The sequence below is a fragment of the Lissotriton vulgaris genome, chromosome 9 (genome assembly GCF_964263255.1).
Source record: "Lissotriton vulgaris chromosome 9, aLisVul1.2, whole genome shotgun sequence".
NCBI classification, from domain to species: Eukaryota; Metazoa; Chordata; class Amphibia; order Caudata; family Salamandridae; genus Lissotriton; species Lissotriton vulgaris.
In genome coordinates, this window is record NC_141697.1 from 18,054,522 (window position 1) to 18,070,105 (window position 15,584).

At 49.2% G+C, this 15,584-nt stretch overlaps 1 protein-coding gene across 9 annotated transcripts in view; it reads left to right on the plus strand.

The window, feature by feature from the left end:
• Positions 1-15,584, plus strand: part of RALGAPA1 (Ral GTPase activating protein catalytic subunit alpha 1) — a 775,068-nt gene that overhangs the window by 167,512 nt on the left and 591,972 nt on the right. For all 9 annotated transcript variants that reach the window (XM_086936929.1, XM_086936922.1, XM_086936927.1 and 6 more), the window contains exon 16: positions 5,653-5,814. In XM_086936929.1, the coding sequence (XP_086793055.1) occupies positions 5,653-5,814 (162 nt within the window). The remainder of the gene's footprint in view (positions 1-5,652; positions 5,815-15,584) is intronic.

Here is a 15,584-nt window from a genome sequence, read left to right on the forward strand (position 1 = left end):
ATCATGCATTATGCCACTTTAAGGGACCCACCCAACAAACTCCTGCAGACTGCCATTGCAGACTGCGTGAAGTGGTGCAAACCATGTGTGCAAACACTCCCTGTGTGCCGTGCCAAAGTCATATGATATATGTAAGTAACCTCTACTGCGAGCCTCATTGGGTACATTATATTTTATGTGAGGACATATCTGAAGGAGTAGATATGCCCCTGTGCAGTCTAGTTCAAATACTAGATACTACAAGTGAACAGGGAAGCCATGTTAAGTATATGTACTGGGCATTGGTCATTATGAGTTCCCCAGCTACATGATGGCTTTACTGAAACCTATGGTGTTTGGTATCACACGCCTTGTCTTAACAAATCTGTACTTTTGCCAGTACTAGGTTTATTATGACGTGCCCCCAGAGGGCACCTTAGAGGTACCCATTGAAAAACCTACCAGTATTAAGTGTGCTCACTGACCGGTATCATCCAGCCTGCCGCCACAGACAGGTTTTTGAATCCCCTGCAGGTGAGAGCTCAAACTCTGAGCAATGCCTGCTCAGGAGGAAGATGTTCATACCTATGCCTCCTTTGATAAGGGACCCCTGCTTCCCCCAGACCTTGGAGATGCCAGCCCCTGCCCTGAAGCTCATTTGGCGACAGGACAGGCAGGAAATTAGCTAAGCATGTAGGGGTGTTGCACCAGCAGGGTAGTCATACCCCTAATGTGGGCTACCTGATGTGCTCTATGGAAGAAGGGTTTCACTATCTTGTTTTTGGTAGAATTAGAAACTCTGGGACAGGGTTATGCCCACTTCCCACAGGAAGTGGTCATATAGGGAGTATAGTGACAACAAGGGTAAGTAGCCCTTTTGCTACTACCTTTCACTCCTCTGAACAATCCTAAATGTAGTATTTAGGTGCCTCCCTGACACCTGGAAATCAGATTCGACTGACTAAAGAAGAAAAAGTACAAATAAGAGCCGTGGAATGCGAGAACTAGCTTTGACTTGGCCCCAAACCCTACCTGCTCCTGTCCGTACAGTTACAAAGATCTTACATCCTGCAGCTGTGCATTTTTCCGAAGCCTCGGAGGGCTGCTGGCACTTCGCCAACCAGCCACCATTTCCCTTGAAGTGGAGGAGCTCCTGGCCTGCAGCCACCAACCTCAGTCTATTCACTGGCCTGCTGTCCACCGGGTCTGTTGACGTAGCAGCAGGCCAGGAAGAGGTCACTCGGAGTGTCCAGAAGGTCTGCCCCATCAATCCATCCTGTTTTTGATACGCTGAGCCAACCCAGAAACTCCCTGCACCAATACCCGTGGTCCTGGAGCCTGTTGCAAGCACCAAGGCTTGTTTGTGGTGAGTCTGAACACCACCTCCGCCAAAAGTTACCTGCATATTGAGGGACTTCAACAGAAGCCAGCTCCATGCCATAAGTCGTCTTCCTGTGTTTCTTCTGCGTCTTTTGCATGTGCACAAGAACCGCTGGAGTCTCAAACTCGCCGAACCGCTGTACAAACCTCCTATGTACACAAACCCCCAGCCTGAGTCCATTGAAACCAACAGTGTCTCTATGATCCTGAGACCCTCAATAGCCAAGCCACCCTTTGGGTTCTGCCAGATTAGTCCCCCAGTCCCCACTTATCCTTTCTTTGCAGGTACCGTTCCCTGATTGACTTCAACATTTGTAATTGAGGCTGCCACCGCTAAATGCACCTCTGTACCCAGACACCCCAGGGCAGGTAGCCTTGAACTCTTAGAGCTTTCTTGGACCTTTGCCCCTACTTACCTTAAGTCCAGTAGAACAGTCCTGTAAGTCGTTTGCTAGTGACCCTTTGCAGTGTATGTTTCTACTGTAGGATAACATTACTGCGTTCGAGGCTCATGGCTGAAATCTGACCGCTTTAAAAAATTTTTTTTGAAAATAGCTAACACAAAAAGTACCATTCCTTTTAGACCCGCACCACTACCTGCCCACATCGGAACATTTTTCAGAGGTGCATCTTGCTCCAAGAAACAGATGCTCCTATGTCCAAAGGGCCATCAATAGGTTCCCGACCCCGGAAATAGGGACTGGCTGCTACACTTGCTATTTCTTCATGCTGAAGAAGGGCAGAGGTCTTTTTGTTGAAGAATGAATTCATAATGGCCTGGTTATTTCTGCCGTGGATCAAAACAACAGATGTTAGCTTTCTAACTGCAAGATGCCTACTTTCATATATCCACAGTGCAGTCCAACGGGCTCTATGTATGGTTCTGGGTGGGCCAGCAGCATTTTCATTTTGCCATGCTCTCCCTCGACCTCACTAGTGCCCCTCAGGTGTTCACGAAAGTGATGGGGGTGTTCACAGCAGACATTGGGAGATTGGGGATTCCAAATGTCCCCTACCTCGACAACTGACTGTCCAATGCAAGCTCGCCAAAGTCAGTGAGTGACTGCCACCAGATGACAACGAACCTCCTGACATTGTTAGCGTTCACTCTCAATGTGCTAAAATCACATTGGACTCCCTTTCATTGGAGCTATCCTGCATATGGTGCTATTTTGGGCCTCCCTTCCACCCCAACAAGCCCAGCACATTCAAGCGTTGATCTCGGTGTCATCTTTGGTCCTGCGTCTGGTGAGCGTGGCGCTGATGTTTCTGGGCCTCTTGGCATCCTGCATGGTGCTCGTCAACTATGCCAGGAAGCATATTTGGACTCTAAAGGGGAACTGGAAGTTTCAGTGGGCCCAGCACCAGGGGACCCTATTGGATTTCATCAAGTTTCAGAGGATACTGCAAAAGACCTGCAGTGGTGTCTCAGCTGCAGTTGGCGAGGCGGTGAACCCTCTCCCTGCCCGACCCCATCTGGGTTTGACCGTGGCGACTGATGTGTCAGTGCTGCGATGTGAAAGTCATGTGGGAGGGGTGGAGATCAGAGGACTCTTGTCTTTGTCAGAGCCCCACCTCTGTCACATGGCTCGGTTAGGCCCAGGAGAAAAAGCTGCCATTTGACATGCACATGTTTCCGAAGCTGCTTTCTCTGTCACATGATGACTTTTGACACACATTTGCATGTGTGACAGTGCAGGATTAGTTTCCCTGAAACCTCAATGCTAACAAATTCCACTTGGTGGAACACTATCACAACACTTGAACACTTCGTACAAATTCTGAACGCACATTGTGCAAATGTGACTATTATTTGTCCATCAGGTGACGCAGCTAGCAATAGATCATAAACAATGGCAGCCTGACTTTGTTCTTGACTCGGGAGCAAGGATGCTTTTGTTACAAATAAACAAGCATTTCCGGGTTAAGGCAGAGGAGCACTTGCTGTTCTTGCCAGGTCACTACCCACTGAAATCTTAGTTCAGCTGCTTGCTGATCACTGTGCGAGGAGAAATGTCCAACCTGTGACCAAGGTGGGGACCCACATACTTTCCCTTCAGGTAATGGGGGTTGGATCATCCAGTAGGGGATTCTTGGCAGAACACACACACACCCCCTAGACACCTAGGGCGGAGAATGCATAGTAGGAGTACGCTATACTTAGTTCATATATGCTCGGCAAGCTGTTTCCCGATGCCAGAGGTCACTGCTGCACCCGAAGCCTCTGCGCCATGGGTAGTTTGACCAACGGTGTTGCTATGTCCCCTAGTATCTTTATTTACCTGGGCAGCTGTAGGTTTTTCTTTTTCCTCCTGGCATGAGCCTGCTGTCTTTCTTCAAGACCGATCTCCCCAATTGAGTGGCATTGGGCGCCTGACACTGTGTTGGCACCCTGCACCCAACCTCCCCTGTGCCGCGGAGGGTGTAAGTTTGATGCTGCATTGTGCCCCCTGTACTTACCTTAACTCCAGGAGATCGACCCCGACACCCCTTTACTCACCTGTGAGCAGCGTGACTTTGATTACCCCCAGTCTCCATTGATTACCATTGGGCGCCTGACCCCAATTTTGACCTCTGTACCTGGCAGCCCCAGTGCCGCTGGTGGTGCAGTCTTGGAGACTGAATTCGTAAGCCGAGTACTTCCCTGCAAACTGCATTCTTGTTTTCCTCCCATAATTTGACCTGGAGAAGCCTGAAAAGTACATTATGTCCCCCTTTTAAAGTATTTTTCTTGAAAAACATATTTACATTCATGCATACATCTTGGTCTTAAAATAAAACTCGAGAGAAGCTGATTTTTCTACAATTGGTGTGGATCTCCTTTTTGAGTTTTGTCATTTATTGGTGTGTGTGTATAACAAATGTCTTACACTCTAAGGCTGCTCGCCCACACTTCCACTAATAGAGCACTTTGGGTTTACATTGCACCCTTTACACTTCTGGGAAATCTCTGGACACTGTGCACGATAAAACCACCAAATGGTATATCGTATAAAGAGCCAGTTTCCCACAGTTTTGTAAAATGCATTAGTTGTACATCGTGTGATTTCTGCCCACGGGTACCGACAATGTGTCTTCTCCCACCCACAAAGGACTGGAAAGGGCCACACATTGAGTAAACATTGGGTCCCTTTTGATAAGAACTGTACTGCTGCTTTCAAAGTTGGCTCTAACCACTGACTTGTAAACAGCTGTCCATGAGCTGTACGGTTTGTGACCTTTCTCTGCTTCTCAACCCGATGATGTAAAAAGCAACCTGAAGTGGACGTCTCCAGAGTGGGTTGTAGTCACTTCGAGCCGCAGCAACATGCCTCTGGTCAATGGTAAAACCAGTAAACGAGGTGGTATTTCCTGCCCAGCACTGGATTGTTAATTCACAGCATGTGAAATCTAAAGTATCCTTGAGCTAAAGACTAAACAAGAAAGGTTATTGTCCTGTAACAAGAACACAGTCTCGTTCACACGGAGCTCTTACTGCTAAGACCTGTAATTGAGTAATGCCGTCTACGGAGCTTCTCCCATAATGTGACTGGACTCGAGCTGTGCTCATCCAGGGTTTATACTTCTTCCGCTCGTTGAGATCACTGCATCTTTTCAATGTTTACAGCCCAATCCCATCCTGTTCCCGGCTTCTCCTGTGAGCAGCTCGTGACCTACTGGTAGCTCTCCAGCTACCTGGAAGTAGCTCTGCTGTGCCCAGTCCAGCAGGCTAAATTAGAAGCTTGTGATGGACTGAATACATTTTTACCAAAACTGAAAAGTGTGTATTTGAGACAAAAATGGGTTTATTTTAATAAATGATAAACTGAGGTTTAAATTTTTAAAATCTATTTGAGTGATAAATTGTGACGCTGGGGAGGTTTATTATTAATATTATTACCTTGGTGCCAGGGGCATTTCAGCTAGTTCAGTTGTGTTTTCTACGGAAAGGCATTCCACAGCTTGTTTTTACATTCCTGCTGGCAATCCTCCCGGATGCAGTCAGGCAAACACTGTGGGTAATTTTACATAGGGTGGTCACTTAACATAACCTTGTTTGATGTGGTCACTATTGCAGCACTACTGATGATAGTAGTTGGGGATGAATTTGATTGATCGTAAGTAGCTCTTATTACAGTAAAGGTTGGAGAACCCTGAATAATCTTTTCTTTCTCTTTTTATGAAGCTGTATGTTTTTACTTAACATGATTTGAAATGGCCGCAAACTGAAATGTTTGGAGCTATATGTAGAGCGCATACAATAAGAATGACTGAGTTATTTGCAGTTACACACATGCCACTTTGTTTTCTAAGTAACCGGGCACGAGTTCCCCAAGGCATCCGTTGACAAGTCTTTCTCCCGCGGCTGGAGTCGAGACCAACCGGGACAGGCCCCAATGAGGCAACGCAGTGCCACGACCACTGGGTCCCCAGGCACAGAGAAGGCAAGGAATATTGTGCGGCAGAAAACAATTGGTATGTACTTACGTGATGTATGATGATAGTAAGGGGGAGTGAAATGTTCTGGAATTGGATTGCTGTGGCCTGAACTTAGAGGGGGAAAGTCTCCCCTTCTGGGTCCAGGATCCTGTTTGTTTTACTGTTTCTGTTCAGCACTTAAATATTGCTGCTCGGTGTCCTTTCTGCCCACCACACTATACTAAAACAGAAACCTCTGCAGCGTGACTGGGTGTGACTTTTCTGCTTGTTACGTTGGATTTGTTTAATCTCTCCACCCTGTAGATTCTACCTGGTTGAATCCTCCTCCACCTTTGCAGAGCACGCCTCAGTAAAAAGTACCTTTCCGTTTTTTGTGTCACTGAATACTGCTGTGTTGCCTTCTAGCTAGTGCAGATTTCCATGGCACCGGGCTGCAGACAGTTTTTATTTTTGAGTCGAGGTGCAGCAAGGACTGATGGAGAGGTTGATGCCCTATCACTGGATACCGGGTTTCAAAAACATAGAGATTAATTAGCTGCAACCTTATTCGGAGAGGCAAACTCTTTAAATCAAGATACTCGAAGTCTCTTCCTCAGTCTATGCAGAGCTATACATGCCAGTAGCCACTGCTGGCCAGCCCTTGGCCTTCCATAGACCATACGTGGGTAAGCAGGCATGGCCTTCCATAGACCATACATAAGTAAGCAGGCATGGCCTTCCATAGATCATACATAGGTAAGCAGGCATGGCCTTCCATAGACCATGCGTAGGTAAGCAGGCATTGCCTTCTAGAGACCATACTTAGGGAAGCAGGCTTTGCCTTTCATGGACCATACGTGGGTAAGGAGTCATCGCCTTCTAAAGACCATACGTAGGTAAGCAGGCATGGCCTTCCATATACCATGAGTAGGTAAGCAGGCATGGCCTTCCATATACCATGAGTAGGTAAGCAGGCATGGCCTTCCATATACCATGCGTAGGTAAGCAGGCATGGCCTTCCATAGACCATGCGTAGGTAAGCAGGCATTGCCTTCTAGAGACCATACTTAGGGAAGCAGGCTTTGCCTTTCATGGACCATACGTGGGTAAGGAGTCATCGCCTTCTAAAGACCATACGTAGGTAAGCAGGCATGGCCTTCCATATACCATGCGTAGGTAAGCAGGCATGGCCTTCCATATACCATGCGTAGGTAAGCAGGCATGGCCTTCCATATACCATGCGTAGGTAAGCAGGCATGGCCTTCCATAGACCATGCGTAGGTAAGCAGGCATTGCCTTCTAGAGACCATACTTAGGGAAGCAGGCTTTGCCTTTCATGGACCATACGTGGGTAAGGAGTCATCGCCTTCTAAAGACCATACGTAGGTAAGCAGGCATTGCCTTCTATAGACCATGCGTAGGTAAGCAGGCAGGGCCTTCCATAGACCATATGTGGGTAAGCAGGCATGGCTTTCTATAGACATACGTAGGTAACCGGTCATGGCCTTCTATAGACCATACTTGGGTAACAGGCATTGTATTAACCCCTGATTCACACTACTTTGTACTCCAGTTCCCTGTTTCACCGGCCCACGTGGATTGGCTTTTTCTTCTCTCTTCTGCCTTCATGGGTTCTTCCACCTGTTACTGTTCTGTAGTCCTGAACAACTTATGTTTCAAAACTCAAACTTTGAACAAATAATTCATTAACTCAAAATATTTGCTTATCCCTCTTGGGATAACAACCGTTTTATGCACTGTTGTCATCCAGTGCTACTCGAAAGCTATGTACTGTAGTGTGGAGGTGGTTGTATACCCGAGGAGATAACGGATATAGTCCTGTACCAGATGAAAAACTAAGAAGGGCCAGCTGTGGGGGCTAAGTGCCTAGAAGCTTTACTTCCAGACTGTCCTCCCAGCACAGTCTGAGCTGTACAGAGCAAGTGTATATGAATCTTGAAGCTTTCACATCAGGTCATCAGAGCCCAAAGACTTGGTCCAGCCCCAACCGGTGCACCCAGTCCAGGGTTTGCGTGCCTGTGTTCTGGTGTCCTGTGCATTGAAAGTCCCTCTGGGTTTCTCTTTTTTTGTCTCTTCATTTTGCTCATTCTCTCCTTCCTCTTTGTTCCTCGCCCTCTTTCTTCTGCTTTTCCCTCTCATAATTTCTCTCTCCCATCATTTCCTCTCTCCATCCTCGTACCCCTCTCTCTATTGCCCCCTCTTATCTTGCTCTCTCTCTCTCTTTCATCCTCTCTCTTTTCCTCTGTCTTGCGCTATCTGCATATCTCTTTGCATTGGCTGTGTTGCCATCAGGTTGCTTGGTTGGCCCCGCTCTTATAGCACAGTGAGTGTCTACATCCCTCTGCGAGCACAGAACATTACCCTATCTTTCTGTAGGTCAATTGTCCCCACACAAAGGCACTATTCGATTTGCAACTAGACCTCCTCTGGGTGTGCCATATACTAGTCGAGCAGAGCAAGTATTCGGGAATGGTTGGATACCAAACCAGGAAAATCAGTCTGACTGTCGCCTACTGTGCTGCTACTGGCACTGCATTTGTCAATTTCCAAGAAATGCAAAAAACAGCAAAATGAGATCTTTTGGGATTCTACCTGTATAGGTAACACCTAAAGCCTGGATGGCATTACCCTCATGCATGCAGTAACAGCCACAGCCACTGGATCAGTGCCCTTGGCTGGCATAAGCCTCATGCAAGCAGTGTCAGCCGAGGCCACTGGATCAGCACCCTTGGCTGGCACTACCCTCATGCATGCAGTAACCGCCGAAGCCTCTGGATCAGTGCCCTTGGCTGGCATTATCCTTATTCATGCAGTAACACCTGAAGCCTCTGGATCAGTGCCCCTAGCTGGCATTCTCCTCATGCATGCAGTAACAGCCGCAGCCTCTGGATCTGTGCCATTCTCTGGCATTACCCTCATGCATGCAGTAACAAACTGAAGCCACTGGATCAGTGCCCTTGGCTGGCACTACCCTCATGCATGCAGTAACAGCCGAAGCCTCTGGATGAGCGCCCTTGGCTGGCATTGTCCCCATGCATGCAGTAACAGCTGAAGCCCCTGGATCAGCGCCCCTGGCTGGCACTAGTCTCATGCATGCAGTAACAGCTGAAGCCCCTGGATCCGTCCCCTTCGCTGGCATTACCCTCATGCATGCAGTAACAGCTGAGGCCACTGGATCAGTGCCCCTGGCTGGCATTAACCCCGTGCAGGATCAATGGATGCAGAGGAACTGTTTAAAGCTGAACGGCGATAAGACAGAGGTCATGCTTTTGGGCTCCAACGTGGATTTTTTGGTCCCCCAAATGGTGGCCTGACAGTCTGGGCGACTGCCCAATCCCAGTATGCAAAGTCAAAAATCTGTGAGTCCTATTCGACGAGAAATTGGCCTTTAACGCCCAGACCAATAATCTGTCCTCTTCCATCTGGTATATCCTAAAAATGATCAGAAGAATATGTCCTTTTATCCCCTTTGATTCACGCAAAACAGTAGTCACGGCGCTGGCCTTGTCTAGATTAGACTACTGAAATGCTTTATGTTTAGCAATTCAAGCCCAATACCTAGCTAAACTACAACGCCTCCAGAACGCAGCAGCTAAGCTAGTGCTAGACATACCCAGATTCGAATCAGTCTCCCACAGACTAAGGGCCCTTCGCTGGTTACCAGTGGACAAAAGGATTGACTTTAAGTCTCTGTGTCTGGCATATAAGGCACTTCATGGCTCAGGGCCTCAGTTCCTGAGAACACATTTTAAATGGTATGTCCCAGCGAGAAGTCTAAGATCGACTCACTCAAAACTTCTTCAATTACCCAAGTTCAGGCAGGCGAGGTGGGGAGGAAGAAGCTTCCTGCTGAGGCCAGCCAAGTTATGTAACCTTCTACCCACTGCAATAAGAAGTAGCCCATTGCTTCTGGCTTTTAGAAAAGCAGTCAAAACATGGTCGTATCCCTGTTAAGCTAGAATCGTACCCCTGAATTAATCTGGAACGCATCAGACAACAACGCAAAGACGCCCTTGGGCGTTTGCGCGCTTTACAAGCTTACTAATCAAATCAAATCAGTAACAGCCGAGTCCATTTGATCAGTGCCCCTGACTGGCATTACCTTCCTGAATCTTAGAATTAGTTCACCTAAGCACAGAGGATTACTGACAAAACCGAAACATGCAATGCAGGTCCTGAGACTCACCTGTAGCTCCCTCTGGCACCCCCCCCCCCCCCCACAGATATCCCTCTGATGGTGGCTGTCAGTGGAACAGTGACTTTGTTTAAAAAAAAAAAAAAGAAACTTATTTTGTTAGCATTTTGTGGAAATATGAGCATCTTACGGCAGGGCTGGTACCATCCAGTAAGAGTCATATATAATGCATCAATTCACCAGCAATGGTGCTATATAGAATTTCTTGCAATAACAATACAAAGGACACGCACCAGTCCGACCTCGGGACAACATTCGCTTGCAACCCCTGCTCAACCCCCACAGCAGGCAGTTGGAGCGATGACTCTAGTGCGCCATAGAGGCTCGACCATGGATGCAAGTTCTAAGGGAAGGACAGCTCCGATCTGGAGTCTGCATCACATTTCTCATGCGAGAATGTTCACAGTAAAGTAAAGGGATACATCTCCAGCATGTGCAGGCATATCGAGCTGTCCTTCGGCACTCCCTAGCTTTCCACTGGCTCCAGCGCAAACCTTTTGTAAACCTGTCTTTTACAACCACACAAGTGGGCCAATGCCAGCTTTAGTGCTGTCTCTGCTAATCTAGTTTGTATCATTATTGGTGCCCAACTAAAATTCGAGCTCAGCAACTCTTATTGGGCTGGTTATGAGCGGTAAAAATGATACCCTTCGCAGCTGTAGAGTCTTCTAAAGGAAGCCAAGTTACATTAATCTACTTTCTGACTTCCAGCAGTTACAAGTAGAATATGGTGGTGTGCTTACGCCTGCTGGCGTTGGGCACAAAACCAAAAGTAGCCTGAAGGCAACACCGTGATAATATCACCGTACCCGATGAGGCTGAGAAATTAAATCCTGGGCCTTGATTATTGTAACTCTCAGGTTACAGAGGACTCTGCGTCCTCGCCGAGTCAAAGAAATAGGACAGAGGTCTACGGTCTGTTTTTGTCAGCAGCTAGCATAGTGAGTAAATACCATCCCTGATCCAGCCTCCCCCATGAACAGCATATGTATGTTTGCTGTTGTTGGAAGTAGTGCCTCTTGTCAGTGACTCAGCTTCCTTACACCCAAGTCCAAACCCTTCTTCCTGATAGATTCTTGGGGATGTCACTTCCCAGTTGAGATAGGGCCCGAGCAGTTTTGCACCGCAGAGAGTAATTTTTCACAATTGGAAGCCCATGTTGACTCAAGGCCACGCTTCTGTTGATGCTCTCACCCAACAGGCCCACTATCTTTCCGTCCGCTTTCTCTCCACTGCTATGGATTAAACAAGGGCCAATGTCTGTCCTTACAATTTCTTTATTGTTTATGTGGATGATGTTTTTCTTAGTCATTTGCTCAAACTCCCTTGCTATGTGGCACATCAAGGGTGTTGTGATTTAAGGGTTCTAGGAATCTGTTTCCAAAAAAACTTAAACCCTTCTAAATATTGGTTACATAACCTTGGCCCTATTACTATGTGTTTTATGGGGTTCTTTTTAAAATCCAAAAGCTGTCTTTTTCATCCATGAGCTGATGCACCACATTGTTTCTGAATGTCTCTCCTCATTGGAGAGGATGAACGCCCTGAGGTTGACCCTTGCCTCCATGGTTCGGGACTGGTCACTGTCGGAAGCGATCATTGTTTCTGAATGTCTCTCCTCATTGGAGAAGATGAACGCCCTGAGGTTGACCCTCGCCTCCAGGGTTCGGGACTGGTCACTGTCGGAAGCGATCATTGTTTCAGAATGTCTCTCCTCATTGGAGAGGATGAACGCCCTGAGGTTGACCCTCGCCTCCAGGGTTCGGGACTGGTCACTGTCGGAAGCGATCATTGTTTCAGAATGTCTCTCCTCATTGGAGAGGATGAACGCCCTGAGGTTGACCCTTGACTCCAGGGTTCGGGACTGGTCACTGTCGGAAGCGATCATATTTTCTGAATGTCTCTCCTAATTGGAGAGGATGAACGCCCTGAGGTTGACCCTCGCCTCCAGGGTTCGGGACTGGTCACTGTAGGAAGCGATCATTGTTTCTGAATGTCTCTCCTAATTGGAGAGGATGAACGCCCTGAGGTTGACCCTCGCCTCCAGGGTTCGGGACTGGTCACTGTCGGATGCGATCATTGTTTCTGAATGTCTCTCCTCGTTGGAGAGGATGAACGCCCTGAGGTTGACCCTCGCCTCCAGGGTTCGGGACTGGTCACTGTCGGATGCGATCATTGTTTCTGAATGTCTCTCCTCGTTGGAGAGGATGAACGCCCTGAGGTTGACCCTCGCCTCCAGGGCTCGGGACTGGTCACTGTCGGAAGCGATCATTGTTTCTGAATGTCTCTCCTCATTGGAGAGGATGAACGCCCTGAGGTTGACCCTTTCCTCCAGGGGTCGGGACTGGTCACTGTCGGAAGCGATCATTGTTTCTGAATGTCTCTCCTAATTGGAGAGGATGAACGCCCTGAGGTTGACCCTCGCCTCCAGGGTTCGGGACTGGTCACTGTAGGAAGCGATCATTGTTTCTGAATGTCTCTCCTCATTGGAGAGGATGAACGCCCTGAGGTTGACCCTCGCCTCCAGGGTTCGGGACTGGTCACTGTCGGAAGCGATCATTGTTTCTGAATGTCTCTCCTCATTGGAGAGGATGAACGCCCTGAGGTTGACCCTCCCCTCCAGGGCTCGGGACTGGTCACTGTCGGAAGCGATCATTGTTTCTGAATGTCTCTCCTCATTGGAGAGGATGAACGCCCTGAGGTTGACCCTCGCCTCCAGGGTTCGGGACTGGTCACTGTCGGAAGCGATCATTGTTTCTGAATGTCTCTCCTCATTGGAGAGGATGAACGCCCTGAGGTTGACCCTTTCCTCCAGGGGTCAGGACTGGTCACTGTCGGAAGCGATCATTGTTTCTGAATGTCTCTCCTCATTGGAGAGGATGAACGCCCTGAGGTTGACCCTCGCCTCCAGGGGTCGGGACTGGTCACTGTCGGAAGCGATCATTGTTTCTGAATGTCTCTCCTCATTGGAGAGGATGAATGCCCTGAGGTTGACCCTTGCCTCCAGGGTTCGGGACTGGTCACTGTCGGAAGCGATCATTGTTTCTGAATGTCTCTCCTAATTGGAGAGGATGAGCGCCCTGAGGTTGACCCTTGCCTCCAGGGCTCTGGACTGGTCACTGTCGGAAGCGATCATTGTTTCTGAATGTCTCTCCTCATTGGAGAGGATGAACGCCCTGAGGTTGACCCTTGCCTCTAGGGCTCGGGACTGGTCACTGTTGGAAGCGATCATTGTTTCTGAATGTCTCTCCTCATTGGAGAAGATGAACGCCCTGAGGTTGACCCTCGCCTCCAGGGTTCGGGACTGGTCACTGTCGGAAGCGATCATTGTTTCAGAATGTCTCTCCTCATTGGAGAGGATGAACGCCCTGAGGTTGACCCTTGACTCCAGGGTTCGGGACTGGTCACTGTCGGAAGCGATCATATTTTCTGAATGTCTCTCCTAATTGGAGAGGATGAACGCCCTGAGGTTGACCCTCGCCTCCAGGGTTCGGGACTGGTCACTGTAGGAAGCGATCATTGTTTCTGAATGTCTCTCCTAATTGGAGAGGATGAACGCCCTGAGGTTGACCCTCGCCTCCAGGGTTCGGGACTGGTCACTGTAGGAAGCGATCATTGTTTCTGAATGTCTCTCCTCATTGGAGAGGATGAACGCCCTGAGGTTGACCCTCGCCTCCAGGGTTCGGGACTGGTCACTGTCGGAAGCGATCATTGTTTCTGAATGTCTCTCCTCATTGGAGAGGATGAACGCCCTGAGGTTGACCCTCCCCTCCAGGGCTCGGGACTGGTCACTGTCGGAAGCGATCATTGTTTCTGAATGTCTCTCCTCATTGGAGAGGATGAACGCCCTGAGGTTGACCCTCACCTCCAGGGTTCGGGACTGGTCACTGTCCGAAGCGATCATTGTTTCTGAATGTCTCTCCTCATTGGAGAGGATGAACGCCCTGAGGTTGACCCTCGCCTCCAGGGTTCGGGACTGGTCACTGTCGGAAGCGATCATTGTTTCTGAATGTCTCTCCTCATTGGAGAGGATGAACGCCCTGAGGTTGACCCTCGCCTCCAGGGTTCGGGACTGGTCACTGTCGGAAGCGATCATTGTTTCTGAATGTCTCTCCTCATTGGAGAGGATGAACGCCCTGAGGTTGACCCTTGCCTCCAGGGTTCGGGACTGGTCACTGTCGGAAGCGATCATTGTTTCTGAATGTCTCTCCTCATTGGAGAGGATGAACGCCCTGAGGTTGACCCTCGCCTCCAGGGTTCGGGACTGGTCACTGTCGGAAGCGATCATTGTTTCTGAATGTCTCTCCTCATTGGAGAGGATGAACGCCCTGAGGTTGACCCTCGCCTCCAGGGGTCGGGACTGGTCACTGTCGGAAGCGATCATTGTTTCTGAATGTCTCTCCTCATTGGAGAGGATGAACGCCCTGAGGTTGACCCTCGCCTCCAGGGTTCGGGACTGGTCACTGTCGGAAGCGATCATTGTTTCTGAATGTCTCTCCTCATTGGAGAGGATGAACGCCCTGAGGTTGACCCTTGCCTCCAGGGTTCGGGACTGGTCACTGTCGGAAGCGATCATTGTTTCTGAATGTATCTCCTCATTGGAGAGGATGAGCGCCCTGAGGTTGACCCTCGCCTCCAGGGTTCGGGACTGGTCACTGTCGGAAGCGATCATTGTTTCTGAATGTCTCTCCTCATTGGAGTGGATGAACGCCCTGAGGTTGACCCTCGCCTCCAGGGTTCGGGACTGGTCACTGTCGGAAGCGATCATTGTTTCTGAATGTCTCTCCTCATTGGAGAGGATGAACGCCCTGAGGTTGACCCTTGCCTCCAGGGTTCGGGACTGGTCACTGTCGGAAGCGATCATTGTTTCTGAATGTATCTCCTCATTGGAGAGGATGAGCGCCCTGAGGTTGACCCTCGCCTCCAGGGTTCGGGACTGGTCACTGTCGGAAGCGATCATTGTTTTTGAATTTCTCTCCTCATTGGAGAGGATGAACGCCCTGAGGTTGACCCTCGCCTCCAGGGTTCGGGACTGGTCACTGTCGGAAGCGATCATTGTTTCTGAATGTCTCTCCTCGTTGGAGAGGATGAACGCCCTGAGGTTGACCCTCGCCTCCAGGGTTCGGGACTGGTCACTGTCGGATGCGATCATTGTTTCTGAATGTCTCTCCTCGTTGGAGAGGATGAACGCCCTGAGGTTGACCCTCGCCTCCAGGGTTCGGGACTGGTCACTGTCGGAAGCGATCATTGTTTCTGAATGTCTCTCCTCATTGGAGAGGATGAACGCCGTGAGGTTGACCCTCGCCTCCAGGGTTCGGGACTGGTCACTGTCGGAAGCGATCATTGTTTCTGAATGTCTCTCCTCATTGGAGAGGATGAACGCCCTGAGGTTGACCCTTGCCTCCATGGTTCGGGACTGGTCACTGTCGGAAGCGATCATTGTTTCTGAATGTCTCTCCTCATTGGAGAGGATGAACGCCCTGAGGTTGACCCTCGCCTCCAGGGTTCGGGACTGGTCACTGTCGGAAGCGATCATTGTTTTTGAATGTCTCTCCTCATTGGAGAGGATGAACGCCCTGAGGTTGACCCTTGCCTCCAGGGTTCGGGACTG